We start from the raw sequence: 23,429 nt of genomic DNA on the forward strand, positions 1-23,429 counted from the left end.
AAGGCACTTTAGCAGCTTTACGGACTTGAACTGACAAAAATCATGTGTGCAATTCATGACACAATTCAAAGGGGATGAATTAATTCTACTGTAACGACAGGGGCGGGACTTCACCTCTCTATAGCAGACCGTTGCTATAAAATTGCAATAAAATAGTTTTTAAATTAATACAAGCATTTAAAACCAGTAATTGTGACATTTCTTTCATACAAAGTCGTGTAATAAGGGAATAATGTACAGTGTACAGTCCACTATTGCAAAACGAGGATGAAGGATGATTTGCGTCGGCGTCCTGCATCACTCATCAGGTTTCTCTGAGGCAGAAACTTAATGTATGTGGTCAACAACTCCCATCAAATAATCAGGAATCATCAAACCACCTCTGCACTACACACTGAACCTAAGTAACAGGACAAATCAGCAGTTACAGACATGAAAAATGACACCAAGAAGTCCTGAAAAAGGTTAAGAGTTGATCTCTGCTTGATGATCTCATACTTTTGGCCTCTCAGGGATAAATCCTACAGCTGAGGTTTTCTATCGTACTTACCGTGTTGTTCGGAGTGACAAAATGGTGATATACATACCTTGGCAACATGCTGTGTGGAGGAGAGAAATAATGATTTAGAGTTAGTGAGATTCACAGATACGCGTTTTGCAACCGATAAAGAAATCAGCTGATTCACAAGCATACCCTTCAACACTTACCGCAGTTGTCTCTGATGTAGGTGATCAGCTCGCATGCCTGAGACAACAGAGAAGGTTGTGGAAGAATGTATTTATTATTTCCCTTCATGTTATAGCGGGTCAAGTGAATTTAAGGTGGACTTACAGTTGTGTCTTTGGCTCCGGGACGACCTCTGGGACCCTGGCAGGAGGGAGAGGAGAAATGTCAGTGAAGGGTTTAGAGTTTCAGGTCATATATACACATACGAGGCGTCTAAAGTCTCAGTGCCCACTCACTATGTGTCCTGGGTCACCCGGGTCTCCAGGCAAGCCCGATTCTCCCGAATGGCCTGAGAATCCCTGCATCCATCAGAGCAGAAACAAAAGTCACCGCCGAAGCAAAAACAGAGCCACCAAAAGAGAAAAGCAGCACAGCTCTGCGTCACTCACCCCTCGACCTCGGTTCCCTTTACGTCCTGGATCTCCTTTGGTCCCCTTCACACCGTCTTCACCCTGAAACACAAGAAAACACACAAACGAGGGAGTCGTCGCTCGTGTCTGAACAGTTTGGACTCCAGCATGCTCGCTCATGTTTGTCTGCAGGGTTTATTTAGTTTATTTTCATGGAAAGTAGACTCACCAGCAGACCAGGATAACCAGGAAAACCAGGATCTCCCTGTAGAGAGAAGGTGAGAAGTGAGAGTCTGACTCTGGGTGGGACAGTTGGAGAGGATCATCTACAGCAGGGGTGTCCCACACTTTTTCGGCTTGCGAGCTACTTTTAAAATGACCAGGTCAAAATGATCTACCTCCATTAAAAATGCTAAACATATATTCATTTCTATATATACTGAGAATACTTTATATATACACAAAGTATGTTGGCGTACACTGCATAACTGCCACTAATGTAACCGCTGGTGTTACACATTAAACTGACAGCAGTAATGCACACAGTGACCAGAGTAACTGGAACATTCAGTACATTTCTGGTCTCTACCTTCCTCTGATGACCTGCACTGAATGCTGAAAGTCAAATATCCTTCCTGTCCTGCTCCCCATCCCAGAGTATCCCTTCTTTCGTAGATATAGATTAGAAGGCTAAAGCTGGAGTTTTGCAGTAGCTAGCGTGTGTGACCACATGTCCCTGCCGGGGACCCGTAGCAGAGAAGAGCTCTCAGACTGGAGCCCTGTACGTCAATCAAGTCGCAAACGCCGTTCATTACATACGTTCATTTTCTAAACCGCTTAGTCCTAATCAGGGATGACAGATGATGGACTAAAATCTATTTTTTTAATGTCACGCAATCTACCGGCACTGCCTTCACGATCAGCGTATTGGGCACCCCTGGTCAAAAGTGTCAGATAATACGTGTGTTTCTATTCTTTTGACTTACTGCCTTTCATTTTGTTGAGCAGGGTTTACAATATAGAAACATTTTCAAATATCTCTGTTCGTATACAAATGTGTTAATAATGTCTAGTCTTGTAAATGTTTCTCATTTTCCTCCTGATTGTCTTCTTGGGTGCCACATGCTAAACCAACCAGATATCCGCCCTCACAGTCTTTTCCCGTGTCAGGTGTCGTGTTTAATATCACTTTCAACACTTTGCTGTTCTCAGACAGTCCCAGAGAACACGAGTGTGATCTGCCTTTATCTCACCACAAATCTCCTTCTAGTCTCAGGAGTAATCTGACTGGATTTTTCCAACAGAACTCTTTAAGGGTGTTTTCCGTGACCTGCTGTTCGTCTTCATCAACCAGTGAACTCAGCTTCACACACAGGCAGGGGTTCATGTTTCATTCCCACCGTTTTCTGGAAATGTGGTTAAAATGTGCCCTAAATCTGGACTCTGTATTTCAGTCTGTTAACGTCAGGCCTACCTTGGCACCTTTGGGTCCTGGAGGTCCATAACCGTCGTTTCCATCCTGACCCTGAAACAGAGCAGACAGACGGTCTGAGTCACTGCTTTCACTATAAATCTACACACAGCTGATGATCTGCTCCTTACCGGCATTCCTCTGGGTCCCCGTGATCCCGGAGCACCTTTAACACCCGGACCTCCTGGTTGGCCCTTCAACAACAACAACAAACCGTTTAAACCTCCTGTTTCAGGGCCGAGATGAGGAATTAAAGACAAAGACAATGACGAAGGGCTGAGGTTCAGTTTGGCTGAATTTATTCCTCAGCTGAGGAGACGGGGAGACGGTAGTCCAGAAGCTGCTACACATATAAACCCAAAATATCAATTATTACAGATACCACTAATAGTATATACCTGCTTGTATAAAGTCTGTGTGAGAGTCTAACTACTAAACCTTCTTAGCTGAGTTTAAAATATGGAAAATACTTGTTGAATCCAAGTGGCAGAATCCCGTCCACCTGAGGTATTTTTGATTATCCATCAACCAAACTCAGTGGGATTGCAATCATCAATTTAAATCTCATGAATCATCGAAACACATGAACTGTGACGATAAATACTTCTGTTGGATGATATATTGTCCCTGTAATAATTACAATAACCTTTATTGTCATTTCAACACCATTTTGTGTCATTAATATGATAATACAGTAGCATAATAAAGCAAGGCCACCCTTTCAAAGCCTTAATTCTGAAGAATATTCTCACACGAAGTTGGAAAATCAGCCAGCGGACGGATCTGCGACACAGAGCTTATTTCTCTTCGACTGGGTGGACAATGGCCCCTTCATTACTTCTTACTTTTGTGGCTGCATCTCGGACGGTGTTGATATTAGAGGGGAAGCGACTGCGCGATAGCCAAGCTGTAGCTTAGCCAGAATAATCTTATCTGCACATAGTGTGTTCACACAGATGAGGCACTCTGAGAAAATGACGTCACAGACCTTTTGTCCGTTAGCGCCATGGCGTCCAGGTAATCCTGGACCTCCAGCTGGTCCTGGTTCACCCTGCAGGGTCAGAGTAGGAGGAGCAGAGCTGAGACTGGAGAACAGTTACTGCGTTCATTACGGTCACATCGAACACTGAGGCTCAGTCTGTCTGCTTTCATACAAATTAACACATTAAACAAACAGGATTCATCATTTCCACCCTGTTTTCTACCTTTTTTCCACCATTTGAGGTTTGACTCGTGCTCTTTAATGAGGCTCTTTCATCGTGTCCTCTTCCTCTACAGTGGATTGATGGTACCTGACTGGAGCATTAGCGCCACCTGCTGCTTATCTCATTTAAACAATATTCACATGACAGTGGGGGATGAAAACTCCTAAAATCTGCATTTTCTTTTCTACCACAGCTACTCATGACACAGATCAGCCAGGTGATCTCTGCTACACCATAACCGAAGCTAAACCTAACCCACCTGCCCAACTGGCAACACTTACAGCCAACATGGTGGTAAAAGCTTCAGATGAGGGATTTACTCCTGTCACTCATAACTTTAGTGGACTGTACGGCTGCCGAATGCCTTTACATCTCAGACTGAAGCAGTTATTGATGACTTGCAGCCCTTACCAGCAGTCAGTACAATAGGTTTTTTTAAACAGGCAGATACACACACAAACACATGCATGTGGCCTCAGCATGTCTGAGGCTGAGACACCTGAGGCAGGAGGATGTCCAGGTGACCTACTGACCTGAGGTCCAGGAAAGCCAGAGATCCCTTTGAGTCCCGGTTCACCGCCTCCCCCTCTCTTCCCCTGCAGAGACGACACAGACCGGGTTAGACAGAGCTGCTCTTTCTCCTGCCTGTTATCATACGTGCACCCTCACAGAGTCCCGTCATAAGAGTACGAGTACGATTCTTCATGTTCATGTAGTTGAGGATTATGTTGCATTCCTCATGAGACCGCTGTGCAGACAAGTTTGGATTGGGGAGGATTGTTAATGGGTTTCTTTATTCAGGAATGAATTAGTCTGTACATCAGCCAAGCCACTTATCAAATCAATCAATCTTTATTTATACAGCACCAATTCATAACACTGTCGTCTCAAGATGGTTTCCATAAAGAGCAGCTCAGACTTAACTCTTTAATTCAGAGACCCAAAGATTCAGGAATTCAACATGAAGGATTCAAGAATCCCCACAGAGCAGCATCACATGCTATATTAGGACACAGTGGAGGAAGAACTCCCCTTTAACAGGAAGAAACCTCAAACAGAACCAGGCTCAAAGTTATCACACAAAATCGGCCAAATCCACCTTCCTGACCAGAGAGACGCCGCCACCCTCCCACCTGACTCCACATCTGTCTGCATTAATCCTCGTTTACATCCCTTGTTGTTGTGTAAGTGTGTTATATTAACCTTTAGGAGATCCACTGGATCCTCGCTGACCTCCTACACACCTGTCAAACTTCCAAAACTTCCTTTTTTTTGGCAGCTGCTGTCTCATCACTCACCTGTGGACCCGAAGCACCTGGGCTGCCCGGGTCTCCTGGACCTCCCGGTTCTCCAGGCGCACCCTGCAAAAAGAGACAGACAGACAGACAGACAGACAGGTAGTTTAAGGAGTGTGTCAGTGTGCTACAGGTGTATAAATGTTTGCCTACGGAGTGTTTGAGCTCCTCTCCTACCTTCTCACCAGGAGGGCCTCTCCTTCCATCTGAACCCTGCACAGCAGAATTTAAAGAGCAGCAGATGACTAATGATGAACAATGTGTTCTTCAGTCTTCACATACAGGCCAGAGCGTCAACACTTTGTGACGGGACTGGATTAAAGGCACAAAGGATGATCCCAGTGTGCTGAACATCCAACAACACTGGAAGCTGCTAATCACTGTCAAACTCACTGACAGCTCTTTGAGCTCTGCAGTCACTTTACAGTCCGAGTGGAGGAAATCAACACAGACCACACAAAGCATAACTTAAAACCATAAACAAACATCTATCTATCTAGATACACACTACTCACAAAAAGTTAGGGATATTCGGCTTTCAGGTGAAATTTCAGGATGAACCACCACCAATACATTTCCTGCTTCAGTTAGAATTGGTATTTAAACAGTCCTCCTCATCCTGCTGTTCACATTCTGACATCATGAGACCAAGACGACACCTAACAGTTGATCAGCAGCACCTCAACACTGGAGGCTTCAAACAGGAAGTCCTCAGACGGAGGTGTTCACTGAGCTTAGAGGGTCACAGAGTGTCATCAGGAGGTTGGAACAGTGATACAGAGACTGGAAGAGTCACAGAAAGGAGAGGAGTGGACGTCCTTTGGCCACATCCCAATTTTACGTTTACCCTCGTTTATCCTCCACTGTTGTTAGATTTTCTTTCAATAAATTGTTTAAGATGAATAAAATCACCAGTGCATGCTTCTACTTAAATGCCCTACTTTCATGATAAAATATCACTGAAGCATTCACTTTTTACATTTTCCATAAATTTCACCTGAAAGTCGAATATCCCTAACTTTCTGTGAACCCTGTACTTTAAATGGATTCCTGCAGCAACCTCACAGTACTTGCACTTGAGCTTAAATACTTTATATTTCACCACTACATGGCTACATTTGATGAGACAAAACAGACAGAAATCTCACCGGGTTTCCAGTGACTCCGCTCTCCCCCGGCCGCCCGTCCTTCCCAGGTTCTCCCTGTGGATTAATATTACTGCTGTAGGTCAACTCCTTTATATATAAATGCAGCAATGCCTCATGGGACGTAAGATCGTATGTTTGTGGCGTCACTGTCCCGTGAGAATTTCTAAGAAGTCAAATTTCATCCAAAAAGGGTTGGGGGGGTTAAAGTTTCACTCAGCCTCCCACTTGACAAAAACAAAACACTGACCCTGACCCTAAGCATTTGAGCATTCAAACAAAAAAAAACTAAAGCAGTTAACAGAGGCGGTATTCAGCGAGGGGCGTGGTTCCATTCAAAGTTTTCAACAGCTGGGATTTAAAATGAGTTGTGAGTCCTTTAAGTTTTATTGTATTATTTTGTCTTCTGGCCTCTTCATAACAACCAGGGTAACGTCTTTCTAAATATTGTGTTTTAATGGTGCAGAATCAGATGGTGGACCGTAGCTGACGTTAAACAGCGGCCAGATAGCCCACCCCTCGCTGCAGTCACGTGGTCGTACTGTAACAGGACCATAACCCGTTTTCTACAGCAGCGCTCTGTGGGACTTCCCAGCATCAGTCTGACTGCACATGCAGTCTGTGATGGTTCTTACCGGTAAACCTGGGTTGCCGGGGTCTCCTTTGGGTCCTGTGACGGTGTTATTAGTACCCGGTTCACCCTGTCGGACAAAAACACAAAACCACAGTCGTCACTCAGTCAGTCCTGACAGATAAACAGCTGTACTGCTTTCTAACTGAAGACGGAGCTGATTTTAGATTCTCGTTGATATTATAGTCATTTATCAATCAATAATGGAAGAGCCTCAGAGTGAGCTCATGGGGGACTGATATGGAGAGCTCTGCTAAAAGGTCACGGTTTGTCTTTTAGCTCATTTTCTCAAGAAGTAACAGGAGGATTTGGCTGAGATCTGCAGGGCCACTTAGTTTGAAGGGCTTGTTGATCTGATTTAAGCCCATTAAAGCTACTGAGCCAACAGTGAAGACTCTTTCTCAGCAACAACCAAATATGCAGATTCTCACGCAGCACTCTTCATTTCAGTCTAAATATTGTTTAAGGCAACAAGCTGGTCGTGTTCACACCCTTAACACATTCCCTCCCTGTTGCTTTGTCATAAATCTTTTATTTCAAACAAACTTACACCACTAGATCAGATCTCTGACCCCCTTTCTGTTAAACTGGTTCTTTTTAGGCCCTTTACTCTTATATTTCATTTACATTTGCACTCTTCCCTACTTGCTACATGCGGTAACTACTCTGGATAAATAAAGTACTGCCTTACCTTATCTTATCTTATCTTAAAGGGGAAACATCTAAAATGTGACCAGAGGCTCTGCTAGACTGTAAGAGGTTTGGGAGCCCCTGGTGTAAGCGTCAGTCATGGTTTCAGCTGGATGTTTGTCTCTTCCTCTCCTGCCTGTAGCTCCGCCCAGGTCTCCTACACCTGATTAGTCCTGAATGAGGTGCACCTGGCCCAGGACAGGAAGTGGCTCCTTTAGCAGAGAGAAGGCTCCTGGGCTCTATGGGATTTGATTCAGTCTCATCTAGTGACTGTTTGTGTTTTTTTCGATTTCATTGTCTTGGTTGTTGTAAGTTGTCTTAATAAATCCAATAAATCCTTTTATAAGTGACACTGGAGTAACACTGGTAGAGTATTGTAATGTAAAGTGACTAGTAATCATATCTGTCAAATAAATGTAGTGGAATAAAAGGTAAAATATAGTGGAGCAGAACTACAGGGTGCCATAAAAGTACTCACCTGTGACACACCTTCATACACTGTGTTCTCGTCTGCGTTTGAATATTCGATAGTTTGACCTGAAACTAGATCATTCTGGAGTCCGAATACAATTATTTGATTTCGTTGGCTTCTAGTTACTCATGACCTTTTCAGTTAATTGCTTTCTGGGGCGCCTTGGTAGCTGAATGGTTACAGCACATACAACACGCCGTCTTATCCCTCTCCTCCTGTCTTCCTGTCTGCCTTCTCTGTCTCTGGCCAACAAACACTGTTTGGATTGGGCTCCCTTTATGATGTCATAAGAGGATCGGTGGACCATGTGACCTTCTCCAGCCGCTCCTCGCCGTCCACCACTGTTTCACTAATGTCAGCTCCCGCTGAAACAAAGACGTCGACGGCAAAAGCAAAGCAGACAAACTGCTGTGTTCTCACCGGATCTCCGCTGTTTCCTCGCTCTCCTTTCTGCCCCGTCTTCCCTTTGATACCCGGGGTTCCCTGCGGACGACATATCAACCTGTCAAGCAACCAGCCGAGTTCAGAGGTCAACACTTAGATAAAGAGCTATTCCGCTAACTTACAGTCAGAATATATGTGGACATAAAAGGGGAATGATGATGCCAGTATTTCATTTATTCAATCGTGAATTAAGCATTATTCATCATACTGGAGCTGAATCAAATCAAATGTTTTCCAGGATTGTTAAATATTAAGATCTTCATTAAGAAAAGTTCTCCACAGCCCAAAGGCAGAAGACTAGGACCTCCATGCAGAGATAATATAAAGGTTTTTAGTTTTACTGGGTTTCCTGTGTGTCCTCTGGCTCCTTTGGCTCCATCTGGTCCCTTCAGTCCCTGCGAACACAGAACCAGAGACACAGCTGAGGACAGAGAGGCTGATCAGTGTGAACTCAAACACTAGACCAGAGATCTACTGTGTTTTCACGCCTGACTTTACCAAGCTGTTGTTTGCTTTCACTCTTCAGGGGACAAACACAGAGACCAACTAAGTGCATTAAGTTTACTACATTTATTTATTTAAATTCATTTATTATTACGTGGGGCTTCAGTTTAAGTCAGAAAAAGCCCCGTTCTGTCCTGCTCTTACTCAGTTTGTGGACTTGAACTTGGTAACCTTTCTTTATGCTTAGATTTAACCCCTTGTTGACTGTTGTCACGAATTCGCCTCAAACCGCTTCCGGTCTTGATGCAGCTGAGGTGGCCTCCGTATCCCACTAATGCTGGTTGATGCATCTTCTATGTATACATTATATATACATAGATGCATATATATATACATACATAAATATATATTCTATGCGTATATACATATATATTTTACTATTATTAAATTGTACTATTCTATGCTATGCTATGCTATATTATATTCAAATTAACAATCTCCACTTCATTTAGCATCTGCTTGAATTGTAAATAAATTCAGGCAGTAAGGGGTTAAAAGGTCAAAGCTGTTAAAACTGCGATGAAGATGGTGATGAACATGATGATGATGATGATGATGATGATGATGATGATGATGATGGTATGCACAGAATATCAGTTTAACTTATTTTGGTTTTATTTCTTTTTAATTTGGTTGATTTCAGCATCTCATGTAAATTCAAACTGACTACAATTCTCAAGAATTTCATTCGAATCAAGAGAAATTTGTTGAATGCAACAAGTTAACTGAGTGGTGTGCGCATGAGACATAATTAGAAGTGTTGATGTCTCCATTCGTACCGGCTCTCCATCGACTCCGTCCAGTCCGTCTTCTCCATTGTCACCCTGCAGCGTCGTAGGAGAAACAACTGTCACATCTCACTCTCTGTTGATGAGACTCCGTCCAAGCTGAAACATTTGTTTGTCCAAACATTCACAAGTAAATCACTTCTCCTGACTTTACATTCCAGAGGCCCTGAGTCACTCACCCTCCTGCCGGTGCCGCCTCGATAGCCCTGCAGACACAAACACATCAGCCATCTGACAACATGTTGTTTTATATCCTACCATCATTATCAACATTTCACAGCCTGGTCTCACAGAAACATTTAAATATTTGTATGAAATATGTTTTGATCTGATACATATGAATAGCTGAAAACTGTGGGAGTCTTTACAGTGAATCACTGATTGTTTCTTTATCTTCTTTTTTTTTTACTGTAAGTGATTTTAAAAATGCATTTTCAATAAAGAAAAGCTGGAAATGAAAGATGTGGTCGTCACAGATTGGACTGCACTGAACTGATTTGGGGTATTGGACATTTTAAATGTTAGAATAGATACTGTACCTCTTCCAAAACTTTTTCTACACTTATTTTGACAAAATAGTTAAAATATTATGTATAAAGGCAAATTGCAACAAAAAAAAAATACTCTGACTAAATGACATAGTCTCTCCCAGAAAGAAATGTATACTATTAAACTGGATCCAAGAAAAAAAAACCATAGGTAAGGCAACAGCATAGAGAAATCTGTAGAGTACTTCCCACGGACAGGCTCAGTGCCGGACTAAAAGGAAATGACAGCAGCTTCATACATGTGTGGCAGCCACTGATAAATCACTAATCCAATAATCTAAATGACTCAGTTGAAGGAGGAAGTGTCACAATGGACTGGAAAGCTCCAAACAATAACCAATGTAAACAATGGTGCTTTAGGAATAGAGTGTACGTGTGTTTCTATGATTAGTTTGTGTATCTATGTGTGTATTTAAAGGCATCATTACAACCCCCCACCCCTTATAATCAACAACATATGTATACTGTATTTGTATGGATATCTTTAATCAGTTTACTTAATGTGCATCTGTTTATTTCATTAAGCTCAGGCCTGTAACAAAATGATAAGTGAAAAAATAATAAAATGTCACTTTCAAAAAATAAAAACAAAATACAAGTAACTTCAAAAAGACAAATCAGAGAATAAGTTAACAAATTTGAGCAGAGCAGCGATCAGTGATCTATATCCTGTGTTTTCATATCATCTGTCTGCCTCTGTGATAAACCTTTGGCTAGTTTTGATACTCGGCGCTATGAACAAGGTTTGATTCATACTAAATAATCTTCACTGTTCCTCTCAGCAGTATTAAAGCGTACTGTACCTTATCTCCTCTGGCTCCAGGACAGCCCATGATGCCCTGAGGTCCAGGTAGTCCAGGTAACCCTCGCTCACCCTGCAACGACCAGGCAAAACCAGCAGTGACACAACAAATTGCAGACCTTAATCTGATTCTGTTTTTTTTTTTTTGAAAAGCCTCCTGCTTTCTAACCAAAGTTGGTCTAAAATGAGTAAAGGAGTAAACACTGTATGGAGAGACTGAGTGAGGAAGCACTTACAGGGATTCCCTCCTCTCCCGGGAAGCCTGGCTGCCCCGGCCGTCCAGGAAGACCCTGTTTATAAAACACACAACGTGCACACAGATAAGATTAGTAAAAAATGTCACCAAGGTTAAACTTGGAATTCAAGGACAGGCTTGAAGTATGTCCTCCTCCTTTTTCCAATTCATGAAATCACTACCAGTGCCGTCATCATCATGGTTAAAGTTAAAAGGTGTGTATTCAGGTCACCTTTGGCCCGGGGGGGCCCGGAGGGCCTCGGACACCTTCGGGTCCCCAACATTTGCAGATGATGTTGCAGCACTCCTTATCTGACACTGTGTCCTGCAGAGAGAGCAGAGAAGGAGACAGTGAGCAGAAAACAACGCTTTCTGTAAATCCGACAGCTTTAGAGTTGTTGGAAGGAGCAAGTCTGTCTCCACGCGACATCATTTTGGTTTCATTTATTCACAAACCATATATCGTAAAAAAGTTGACCAGAAGTGTGAGGATATTTCCTGTAGTGCAGACACATAATAAACATTTTCTGAGAATCAAGTTTGTTCTTATGATCTGTAGTCTGGGCCCTCTGTTGTTGGAGGAGGATCAGAGAGGTGGTGGGATGCAGCAGGATGAGGCTATGATGGCAGACTTTTCACCCTGACCGTTCACAACAAGTAGAGACATTGTGTCTAGTTGTACTAACTAGTTTCCTGACACAGACTGTGTCACACCGTCACATGTTTTTGCCAGTAGTTCGCAGTAACATGAATGACCTACGATCTGTTTGAGGATGGTGCTGCCGACGCTCGGCATGCCAATGCTGAGAGGAGGCTTGTCGCCAAATCCTCGGCCAAACTCGACCGCTTGCAGCTGGGCGACATCATGCGCTCTTTCCAGAGCCACGATCAGCAGAGCACTGACCCCTGCAGACAAAAACCACAGATTGGATTAAAGGAGTCAAATGTTATTTCTCCACAAGCATAGTGACATTAGGCACGCCAACAAAATTAAACATTGGATTGTAAAAGACAAATTATGCAAAAAGCCCCTTTTAATATCGTTTAGGAACCTGAAAATGAGCAGAATATGCCTTTAAATAAATTGGTTTAAATTAGTTTACTAACTGGCTCAATTCAGTAAATTCTGGATGCTTGTTTTAGTGATTTTTGTTGAAATCAGGAACACAACCTGTCGCACCCCTTGAAAGTTTTGTCAGATCTCATGCTGATTTTCCTGCTTTTGTTGATCTTAATAGTAGGAGATAGAAGACACGTTGGAAAACTGGAAGCAGAGAAAGAGAAGTGTTACCAGACTGTCGCAGCAGCTCTGATTCATGTTTCAGTTTCATCACGTGTTCATCCAGTCCGTCAGAGAAGATCACCGCCACCTGATTAATGACATTTGTCAGTTTTTTAATGTGAGAGTCCATGATAATGGTGGAGAGATGGTTGGTAATGAATCCTGCTTTTTCCTGTTCTCATTTATGTAATCTAAGGAAATATTTTGCACAGTGATTACATGTTTGTACAGATATTCATGGTCCACAGAGGATGAATCTTAATGACTTTGATCCCCCAACTTTTGCTCTGGAGTCACCATGAGTTTTACATTTGTGGTTTTGAGTGAAATGTCTGCAAATGTTGAATGAATTAGCATGAAATTTGGTACAAACATCAAACAGTGGTAATACCTTTGGCAATCACAATTTGATTTATGACCACACATGAACGACACTGACGACATTCCCACCTGCACCAGCTCCACGTTGTGTTTATTGCTAAACATGCTAAACCATTATTGTCAGTGTGGTAAGCATTATACCCGCTTAACATCAGCATGCTGAATGTAAACTGTGGCCATGGGACAAGGAAGCACCAATCTAAGACAATTACACGATGAGGATTTAGCAGGGCTGAAAGCTGTCTCACTCTCACCTTCACACCAGCTCCGGACGCTTTGAACCTCTCCTTAAAGAAGTTCAGCAGGGCAGTGTTGAAGTAGGTAGGCTCCGATATCTGTAGGGACATGACTTTCTTCACCACATCCTCACTGTAGCCTTGGAAGTTTGTGTCGTACAAGGAACGTCCATCACGATCTACCACCTGGAAGGCGATGTTGGTCTGTACAGGTGTGGGTACACAGCAGAGGCCTTCTACCTTGGACACATAACGGACGATTTCTGGCAGGAAGGTCTGGAGCTTGGCGTGGCCGGTAAAAAACTTCTCATCAGGAGCTCTGGTTCTTTGAGAAATATCAAATCCCATGGCGATATCAATGCGGCAGTCTGGAGCAGAGGGAGAAATGTCTTTATCTTTGGCAGGCATACACACAGAGAAAATGGTGGAAACAGGGAGGACATACAGGGAGGCAATGCCACACTTTTTAACTCACCAGCTGTTGGGGGTTTATCACAGATGGTGTCGACTAACTTTTTCTTGATATTTGCCAAGCTGTTGAAGTTTCGTGCATTGAACAGCCTTTTCGGAACACCACTGATCTGCAAAAGCTCCAGGTCATGGATGTCTCCAATGCCGATGACAAACACCTCTACCCCCTGAGCCCTGAGATGGTCAGCTGCGTCCTCCACGTCATCCAGGGAACCTCCATCTGTGATCAACACCAGATTCTGGGAGACGCCAATACGGCTGCCTCGTGACAGCTCAAAATAATCCCTGATGTAATCCAAGGCCTTTCCAATATAGGTGTCTCCTCCATTGTATTCAATTTTTAAGATGTGTGATATCACATCCTCCTTCTTGGAGTACCGGTTGAGGTAAAATTCAGGCAGAGGATCGTCGCTGAACGTTGCAAGTCCAACATGCACAAACGCCTCACTGACATTAAAGCTGTTCACCACTTCTGCTGTGAAGTTTTTCATGATCTTGTAGTTGTCGTTGCGTTCGTTGATGCTGCTGGACTGATCGAGTAGAAAGACCAGGTCGGCCTTCTCTTTCTCACAAGCTGCCAAAGCAAAGCAAGAGAAAGGCATTTGTCCACATTACTGATAAACAGGTGTGCTGTGATATTACCACGCTACAGCATGATTTACATTTGGCCACAGCACTCTCTGGATTCTCTAATTTACTGTTGTTTGATGTCCCTCCATGCTGTTGACAAAGAAGTTGGACACACAAAATCCACTGATGGAAAACATAATGGATATTCTCATCTTCATTCCAACTGGTTCTTGGAGTCTGCAGCAATGAATTGGCAAACGCCAATTTAGCATTTGACCTTTCAACTGGCTCAACAGAGAATCATGACTTTGAAAATGTGACCAATTTGTGATGGTAGGTAATTTGCATGCTTTACCCACAACCAATCAATCAATCATTATTTGTAGGGCGCCAATTCATAACAGCGTTATCTCAAGACGCTTTACATAAAGAGCAGGTCCAGACCAAACTCTTTAATTAGAGAGAGATCCAACGATTCAGGAATTCAACATTAAGGATTCAAGAATCCCCACATGAGCAAGTATCTGGTGTATTCAGCCAATCAAGAGCTGGAAGGCTGTTGGGTGTATTGATGAACACATAATTAGTATTTAAGTATGCATTTGTCTGAATCTTTATGAAATATCCTCAAAACCAAAGGAAGGAAATCTTGATAAATGATTCCCATAATGCAGTGGTTTGTGCCAAAAAGTTACAGATGGGAGTTTAAGGGGTCAATTAAGTATTAAATTAACGGAACACAATAAATTAAAGACTAAAATTATTTATTCTCATTTCTGATTCATCAAGAAATTCGCATTGTCAGCATGGTCTGGAACCACAGAGTTTGAAAGTAAAATATGTATTGTGTTTTGAGAGTTTGCTGAATTAGCCAATGAAATCTCATAGCCAAAGCAGAGTTCAGAAGATGTAGGACAAATTTACATCTTAACTGTGGAAATGAACTTCTAAATCAGAACCACACGACACACTCTTACCTGGCTGAGTGGAATTGCAGAGGACAGAAGTTATATTCTTGTATAGAGTTTTCAGGCCTTCAAAACGGTCCACATAGAAAACCCTGGATGTGTCACCACCAGCCATGATGTCCAACTGCTCCTTGATTGCGTCTTTCACTCCGATACTGAAGACGGTGACCCCGTTCTTCCGCAGTGCATCAGATGATGGCTTCAGGTCTTTAACGTCGTGGGCATCCCCATCTGTGATCACCATGAGAATCTGAGGCACCTTGAGTGTTTTCCGGCCACCATGTTCAGCGTTAAAGAACTGTAATGTGTATGCCAAGGCCTTGCCCGTGTAGGTGTCTCCTCCTGATGGAACCACATCTGTTATTGCTTTAAAAATCTTTTGCTTGGAAACACACTGTTTTAGAGTAAAATGCGACGTGGGGTTGGTGGAGTAGAGAATGACCCCAAAGCGAGTCAGGTCTTTGCCAACTATGGTTTGGTTTACTATTGACTCCATGAACGTCCGCATGCTGCTGAACTCTGTTGAATCTATGCTTGTAGAGACGTCCACCAGGAAAATTATGTCAGCTCTTTCTGTCTTCGTACAATCTAGTTAAAGAAAAAAGACAAAGACATGGAGTAAAAGGGGTGTCAGCAGGGAAAGTCATGAGAAAAAATCCACAAATATTTTAGAAACGTGATTTCTGTAAAATCAAAAGCTGTGTGACAAGATAAAATCAACTTAACCTCTAGGTGTTCGGCACAATGATATGTCTGGTCTGTGTTTAGCCCAGCTTAGCACAAAGACTAAGCTGTCTGATTTTCATGTTGTATCTTGTTAGCTGGCTAGCTGGTCATCAGTCCACTTGGTAGTCAGCTAGGTTTGTTGACCGTAGAGTTAGAGCAGAGCTCAAGTCTGAGACTTGTGAGATGCTGAATGCAGTAACTCTTCCCAATGGCTGTTGGTCAACACCAAGTACTGATGCTAACCAGCAAAACCACACATAGATTTCTATTTCACCTGTTAATCTTAACAGTAAAGATACAACATGTAGATCACACCACTCTCAGACAACATTTGTGATGAGATATTAATGGGCGATACACATGCTTAACGTTCTTGAACAAGCTGTGAAACATTTTCATTTTCAAGAAGAGATCAACCTGCAGGCTATAAATCTGCAACAATCTCATACTCTGGTATTTTTTGATAGTTTGGGTACTGGTCTTACCTGGGTCACAGATTATCAAGGTCACCTTGTTCTCCAAGTCCTTCAGGGCATCAAAGTTCCTCTCATTGTAGACCCTGTCTGATGAACCACTGATGTCTATCAGCTGGGCGGTTACAGCTTTATCCACTCCAATGGCATAGATCTCCACTTTCTTGTCCCTCAGAGCCTTAGCGGGGCCTTTAACCTCATCTTGGGCTTTGCCATCTGTTAACACTATGAGCCTCTGCCTCAGCGCAGGACGCCCTCCTCTTCTCGCATCAAAATACTTCGACACCTCTGTGATGGCCTTCCCTGTGAGCGTGCCTTCATTCATCTGCCGCATACCATCGATGGCTTTCATCATGTCTTCCTTGCTGTAGTAGCGGTTGAGGGGGAACTCCAGATTGTAATTGGTGCTGAACTGCATGAGGCCGAAGTGCACCTCATTCTGCCCAACAGGGGACTTGCTGATGATAGACTTCATGAATTCTTTCATTTTCTGATAGTCTGTCTCATTGATGCTCTCAGAGCTGTCCATTAAGAAAAAGACATCAACCACTATGTCTTTGCAAACTGTGGACACAGAACATAGACATTTTTAAACTACTAGTTTTTTAATACCATGAGTTTTCCTTATCGATGTCCATAACACTTAACTGAAACTGTGTATGTTTTAATGTAAGGTTAGGAACACAAAAAGAAGAGGAACATAACAGTCACATGAACGTATGCACGCTGTAGGTGTGAATCTTTCATCCACGCTCACAGTTGTACAGTTATTGTTTGGGATGAATTAACACCGACTGCAAAATTACCCCAACATTCAAACTCTTGAGGATTATCTCTGTGAATAATCTAAACTTGTTTTGAGTTCAGTCTGAGCATACCTTAAACAGGAAAACATCCATAACTCCTTCTGTACAAAAATGCATTCTTAAATTCATGTGAAGCCAATATTGGATGTAATCTGTTAAAATATGCCAAATCTGTGCAGCATGCTCCTCTATTCATATTTACCAACGCTCTCTAAAACGTTATAGATGTCATTTCCGCTGTCTGAAATACTGACCCTGTTCTTACAGCCATATCTAAGCTAGCCACAGCCGCTTGAATGACTTTTTCTGTTCAGCTGACATTTAGCCTGCGGTGGTCTAGGGCTTATTGGAGATGGTGTTCATTAAAAACTGCCAAAAGTACAAAATATTAAATAAAGACATTACCATTTCCTATCATGCAGAGGAAGTGTACCACCCCTCACAATATTGATATACGGTTACGCATCAAGGCCGTCATTTTATGAGGTTTTCTTACTTCAAGGGCAAAGCCCAGAAAATCTGGTTTCACCTTGGCTCTTGATATGCTAGATATGCATTTAAAGCCTAAACTAGTTAACTTTTTCTCACCGTCTGGAGTACAGATGTCTGTCAGGATGTCATTGTTGATGGACTTCAGAGCATCAAAATTATTAACAAAGAAAGTCCTCTTCGGGTCGCCGGCAATCTCATTCAGCTGAATCCTGGCTGCCTTTTTGGTGGCCCTTTTCACCCCAATACCATAAATGATGACACCCTGGGCCCTCAGTTTGTCTGCAGGACCCTTGACTTCATCGGTGGACTCTCCATCAGTGATGACAATCAGGTACTCTGAGACTCTGTGATCACGAGTGGCCACTGCTCTCTCAAAATAGGGTCCCATGGATGATAGTGCCATTCCTGTCTTTGTCCCACGTCCTTCGTGAACAATAGCATTGACGGCTCTCTCCATTTGTTTAGCATCTGAGTAGGTATTCAGGTCGAATTGTAAAGTTGGCTTATCAGCATATTTCACAAGTCCTATGCGGACATGCTGTTGCCCAATACGGAAGGTTTGAAGAAACTCAATAATGAACTTCTTCATGTCACTTAAGTCTTGGTTTGTAATACTCTCTGATTCATCAATCAGGAAGAAAATGTCTGCTTCGTCCTTTTGTTTACAAGCTGGAGAGGAAAAGCAATTACAGTTAGTTCTTACATACAGTGAACGAGAGGAAAAGTTAAAAGCGATCATTTAAACACTGGGAAATGTTTGACAAAATGTTTAATTTAAAGAAAAGCTACTCAAGAGCCAACAAGTTCAATCTACAAACTGTGTGTTCATGACTGGTGTCACTATTCATGTAACCAAAGAGGACTGTCAGAAGACGATGGTTCAAACCTTCTTTGATGTCCGTTTTGCTTGTAGTGTCGGTGATCGCTTGGCGAATGAGGTTATTGCACATGATTTTCTGCAGGCTCTGTTTCAGGTTTTTCAGATCAGTGAAACTGGCCACATTAAAAACATGCCTATAAGGTGGGTGAGATGCCATCTGCACTAGTTCGGTCTCTGAGGCATCTTTGATTCCTACAGCATAAACGGTAACACCCGTCCGACGGAGCATGATTGCCGCTTCGCTCACATCATCCTGGGATTCACCATCGGTGATCACCACCGCCACCTGTTGGACGCCCTTCCTGCTGCCCCTTTCCTCAATGAAGACTTGTTCCCGAGTGAAGTTTAGAGCAGCTCCAGTGTTCGTACCACCTCCACGATAAGGCAGGATCTTGATGAACTGGAGGATTTCAGCCTTGTCATTGAACGTGTCGAGGTAGACCTGCGCTTTGGGCCTGTCGTTGTATAAAACAATGCCCACTCTGATTCTAGTCGAACTGACATCAAGGCTGCTCACAATCGAGTGCAGGAAAGAACGCACATGCTGGAAGTTGGCACTTCCAATGCTTCCAGACTCATCAACGATGAACACAATGTCTGCCACATTGGCACCTTTGCAATCTGTGAAAGGAGTGAAATTAGTTAACTTGAGCTATCTGGTACTTAACCATTCAAATATATGTGAAGATTTAAATTATTACAGGAATGCTCATCATGTAACCGAGTGTCTACATTTCTGCTGCATAACAGACCAGCTCATTTGTTTATGGAGCTACGTGTGACTAATGGGCTAAAGTAGTAATTAGCAATTAAAAACCAAGATCGAATTGTTTAAAAAGTGGTTTTGTTTGCAGTCTGCTTTACATCTTACAAATCTAACTGACCAGCTAACTGAAAAATGACAAAACAAGAGATAAATTTACTGGTTAGATGGTAGATAAGGAATGATGGATGATGTTTCTCACCTTCAGTAATGGTCTTGTTTATCCCAGTTACGAGTAAGGACTTCAAAAGAGTGACTCTGGGAGAATCAAATGAGTATCCAGGACTGGAAATTTCATCCATTAACCCCTTTGGTCCTCCTGCGCCCATCCCTACAACAGTTATCCCTGCTGACTTGATCAGACGAGCCTCCCTAAACACAGGATCGTCTGAGTCTTTTCCACTCACAACGACCAACAGCTGTTCGGAGCCTTGTTGCGCTCGGCCCCCTGCCTCACTGGAGAAAAAGTTATTGTAGGCATACTGCAGAGCACTGCCCAGGTTGGTTGGTTGGTTGGGTTGTGGGCGCAGGCGGAAACCCTTGACGCCGGTTAAGATCTCCTGTTTAGTTTGAAAAGTATTAAGCCTGAATTCAACGCTGGTATCTTTACCAAACTGGGCCAAACCGACACGGTAGGCGGACGCCCCAACATTGATTTGATTGATCAGTTTGGTGAGTTCAGACTTAAACATGGAGAACTGTCCTTGAATTACGCTACTGTCCACCAGGAAGAAAATATCTGTAAGCTTGTCCGCCAAGGCTGAAAGAAAACAGAAAGGAAAAATGCATTAGTTCTTATCAAAGTACAGTAAAGCCTGATCATGAGGTTAAAGGTGACTGTATTCTCCAAACAAAGGTTGTTGGATGGTTAAGGTCTGACTCATCGCAGCCAGACCTCAGAGTCCTTGGGCAAAAGAATTCAGTGACCTTTGAACTTGAATGAGATTGCAAATGATTGTATTTTCAGTTTGACCAGTATAAATTCTCTATTATCAGGCTTCACATCATTACTTTTTTCATGTGTTGTACAAGCTGGAGCATCAGCACAAACACTTTCTTGCCTATATAATGCAGGATATTCATCTTGACTTTGAGTGGATCAATAAGGTAAAGTTTTGCCTTTGGACATCTTTGGACAAGACTTTGCAGGAACACATTTTTAAAGCACAATGACACCTACACTACACCTACCCATACACATTTTCTTGCATTTTCAGTGTGAATCCTTAAAGGAAATGTTAGTTATCGGCCTGTTTGACAAAATGACCAAAGTTGACTGCAGATCATAACAGAAGTAAACAATCTGTAAAGTGGACCCCCAGGGGTTGGAAGCAGAATGGGACAATCAATCAATCTCTGGTTCAATAACAAACAAACCCAGTATGATCTCAACAGACCCAAACCTTATAAGCAGGCACAGATGCTTTTGGCGTTAGTGCTTTTCTCTAGATAGAGTTTTGCTAGTTCTTTTCTTACATCGCTATTGTTACGTTTTATTACAAAATGAATGACAACTATATAAGGTTTCCTCTGCTCGTTTGCCTTACCCTGCCTCTGATCATCAATGGAGACGCACACTGTTTGCAGCAGACCCTTGGTCAGCATCTGCAGAGCCTGGAAGCTACCGATGGTGAACAGGAAGCGCTCTGGAGGCCGGTTGGCGACGGACTCAAGCTGCTTCAGGTTGACCTCTCCTACCCCGACGCCAAACACTATGACTCCCTGCTGCCTCAGGCGCTGTGCAGGTGCTACCACATCATCCGTGGAGTCCCCATCAGTGATGACCACGACGATCTGAGGCACCCGTTGGCTGGCTCGGCTCCCCGCCTTTTTGGTGAAGTACTGCGTCAGGATGAAGTCGATGGCCTTGCCCGTCTCTGTGCCCCCTGTTCGGTAGGGGAAAGTGTCCACCTCAGCCAGCAGGGAGTTCTTGTCCATGTGGTCCTTCAGCAGGAACTCCTTGTGAGGTTCATCGCTGTACTGCGCCAAGCCGATCCGAACTTTGTCAGGGCCGATGTCGAGGGCGTCGATGATGCTGCGGAGAAACTGCCGGACCTCCTGAAAGTTATCAGAGCCGATGCTGGAGGAGCCATCGACCAGGAAGACGATGTCGGCCACGGTGGCGTTTTCACACACTGGACAGGGGATGAAAAAGGACGCCATTACATGAGCCAACAAAGGTATTCTGGGAAAATCTCAGAGTCGCTCCAATTCCATCAGTTGTGGCGTACACCATTAATATCTAAAATCCTAAACATGTTTTCTACTCTGTCCTCATTTATAAACGAGAGGTTTACATGGTAAAAACTTCACTTTAAAATGGATCTTGTCAGTGTAGCTTATTGTTCAAACCTCATCAACACCAAGCATTTACTGTACCTGTCATTTCAAAAACTAAACCTGTTCAGACACCTACCTGTTGCCTCGGCAGCGGCGCCATAGGAACACGCTGCTACGATGAAGCTCAACAGAAGACTTGCTCTTCCCTTCATGCTGGGACGGCTCGTCAGTCTCTCTCTTCCTACAGCGAGGCCACAACAGGAGTTAGTTTTGGACACAAATCAAACTTAATCATTGAAACATGGGTGGGTGAGTCCTGACTCTAACGAACCCCTTAAATTAAGCCTTCAGAGTCTGGGGTAAAACGGTATTTTTAACTACTTCTCATTGACCTTTGTGTTTCCCATTAAAACTGCTTAGCTTGCCTTTCTTTATGTCTTTCTTTTCAGCACAACCTCACCTATGTGATTCTACAAGTATTTATTTATTTATTCTGACATAATATATGGACACACTGTATGTAAAAGTGCAAAAGAAACACAAAATCCGAGCAGGAACTAGTTGGATCTTTGGAGGAGCGGGGGTCTGTGCGGACACCTCCTCTCGTTCGTCTTCACGTGCAGCATCCACTTCATCCTCTGAAATACCTCAGAATCAGAACGTTCTTCCTCAGATTCAGCATCTTCTAACTCGTAGAAGAGCTGTAGGGCGCGACTTCGGCTCTTCATAAATTTAGTCTTAATAGGCCCATCGAGAAAATTCAAACACTTGTAAAAAGTTTGAAGTGTCCGCTTTCCAACAGTCTTTGAATTGAGCACCTGCGTGCTTGTGTCACAGCTTTACGTTTTCAAACGTGCGACATGTGACTTTGACGCCGTGTGGCGGTCCTAGACTCTGAAGGGTTAAAATGAATCACAGTCTGTATGTTCAGAAAGACAAATGAAAGACATTTAAATGAGAGATTGTACTGATTTACAGGCTGTCCCAAACAGCACATCTTAACTCTTCTGCTCTCTATACACTTTCACAGGGTTTGTGTTGCCACAGATTTACATCAACTTTATGTTCTATCAACTGCTGATGGGAAGCACAGCAGAAGTAACTAACTATAAAATGTACATATCTCTGCGACATAATAATAATAACAATACTACTACTAATAATAATGATAATAATTATTAATGGAGCTTTAGACTTTTTATTTAAACAGATGCACTGAAACCATCCAGTCTAACTTCAGTCTCTGCTCATGACTGAAGCAGAGAGCCCTGTTTTTTAAAATTATTTCATTAAGACAATTCATGACAAAATGATTGAGCAAATAAAACAGAAGTAAGCAGTAATCAAATCTGCCACAAAACTTGTGAGAACAAAAGAAAAACCAAATTCAACCAAATGATTTTGTGCATCATTTTGTTTTCATGGGTTTTTACCTGTTAGGTTGTTAGGATCATATCTTTCCTACAGTTGAAGCTGCATCAAGCTAAACTTTTTATCTTAACAACAGTGAGTAACAAGTGATTCTAAGCAGATCACATTCAGCATGTCGCTTTGAATCTGCAGACGAGCTGAACCAAAGCAGAAAAGCTGTGGGCTGCTTCTGTCACCTCAGTTTTAGTCGGAAAGTTACAGGAGTAAAACTCTGTTGTCTGAGTTGAATCAAATGCAGCAAAAGATGACAGATTCCTCCCGCTGCTTTCTGTGCAGCTTCTCCCAGCAACCCAACTAGCAGAACTACAGGACAGCCACAGCTGGACCAGTGGCAGGGCAACTTTGTTGGAGCGTGGCTCAATA

The 23,429-nt window shown here is 42.9% G+C and overlaps 1 protein-coding gene across 1 annotated transcript in view; it reads right to left on the minus strand.

Moving 5' to 3' along the window:
* The window catches only part of LOC139204781 (collagen alpha-6(VI) chain-like), a 29,233-nt gene extending 7,715 nt beyond the window's left edge, over positions 1-21,518 (minus strand). The window contains exons 1-31 of the mRNA XM_070834778.1: positions 20,903-21,518; positions 19,542-20,115; positions 18,599-19,224; positions 17,809-18,381; positions 16,427-16,978; positions 15,225-15,803; positions 13,670-14,251; positions 13,225-13,574; positions 12,599-12,677; positions 12,068-12,213; positions 11,540-11,632; positions 11,309-11,362; positions 11,074-11,145; positions 9,902-9,928; positions 9,714-9,758; positions 8,772-8,825; positions 8,407-8,469; positions 6,829-6,894; positions 6,197-6,250; positions 5,226-5,261; positions 5,052-5,114; positions 4,287-4,349; positions 3,537-3,599; positions 2,680-2,742; positions 2,552-2,602; positions 1,307-1,342; positions 1,117-1,179; positions 964-1,026; positions 833-868; positions 709-745; positions 588-599 (exon numbers count right to left, since the gene is read on the minus strand). Coding sequence (XP_070690879.1) covers positions 588-599; positions 709-745; positions 833-868; positions 964-1,026; positions 1,117-1,179; positions 1,307-1,342; positions 2,552-2,602; positions 2,680-2,742; positions 3,537-3,599; positions 4,287-4,349; positions 5,052-5,114; positions 5,226-5,261; positions 6,197-6,250; positions 6,829-6,894; positions 8,407-8,469; positions 8,772-8,825; positions 9,714-9,758; positions 9,902-9,928; positions 11,074-11,145; positions 11,309-11,362; positions 11,540-11,632; positions 12,068-12,213; positions 12,599-12,677; positions 13,225-13,574; positions 13,670-14,251; positions 15,225-15,803; positions 16,427-16,978; positions 17,809-18,381; positions 18,599-19,224; positions 19,542-20,115; positions 20,903-21,518 — 5,791 coding nt within the window. The remainder of the gene's footprint in view (positions 1-587; positions 600-708; positions 746-832; positions 869-963; positions 1,027-1,116; positions 1,180-1,306; positions 1,343-2,551; positions 2,603-2,679; positions 2,743-3,536; positions 3,600-4,286; positions 4,350-5,051; positions 5,115-5,225; positions 5,262-6,196; positions 6,251-6,828; positions 6,895-8,406; positions 8,470-8,771; positions 8,826-9,713; positions 9,759-9,901; positions 9,929-11,073; positions 11,146-11,308; positions 11,363-11,539; positions 11,633-12,067; positions 12,214-12,598; positions 12,678-13,224; positions 13,575-13,669; positions 14,252-15,224; positions 15,804-16,426; positions 16,979-17,808; positions 18,382-18,598; positions 19,225-19,541; positions 20,116-20,902) is intronic.
* Between the last annotated feature and the right edge of the window lie 1,911 nt (positions 21,519-23,429).

The sequence above is a fragment of the Pempheris klunzingeri genome, chromosome 8, assembly GCF_042242105.1.
Source record: "Pempheris klunzingeri isolate RE-2024b chromosome 8, fPemKlu1.hap1, whole genome shotgun sequence".
NCBI lineage: Eukaryota > Metazoa > Chordata > Actinopteri > Acropomatiformes > Pempheridae > Pempheris > Pempheris klunzingeri.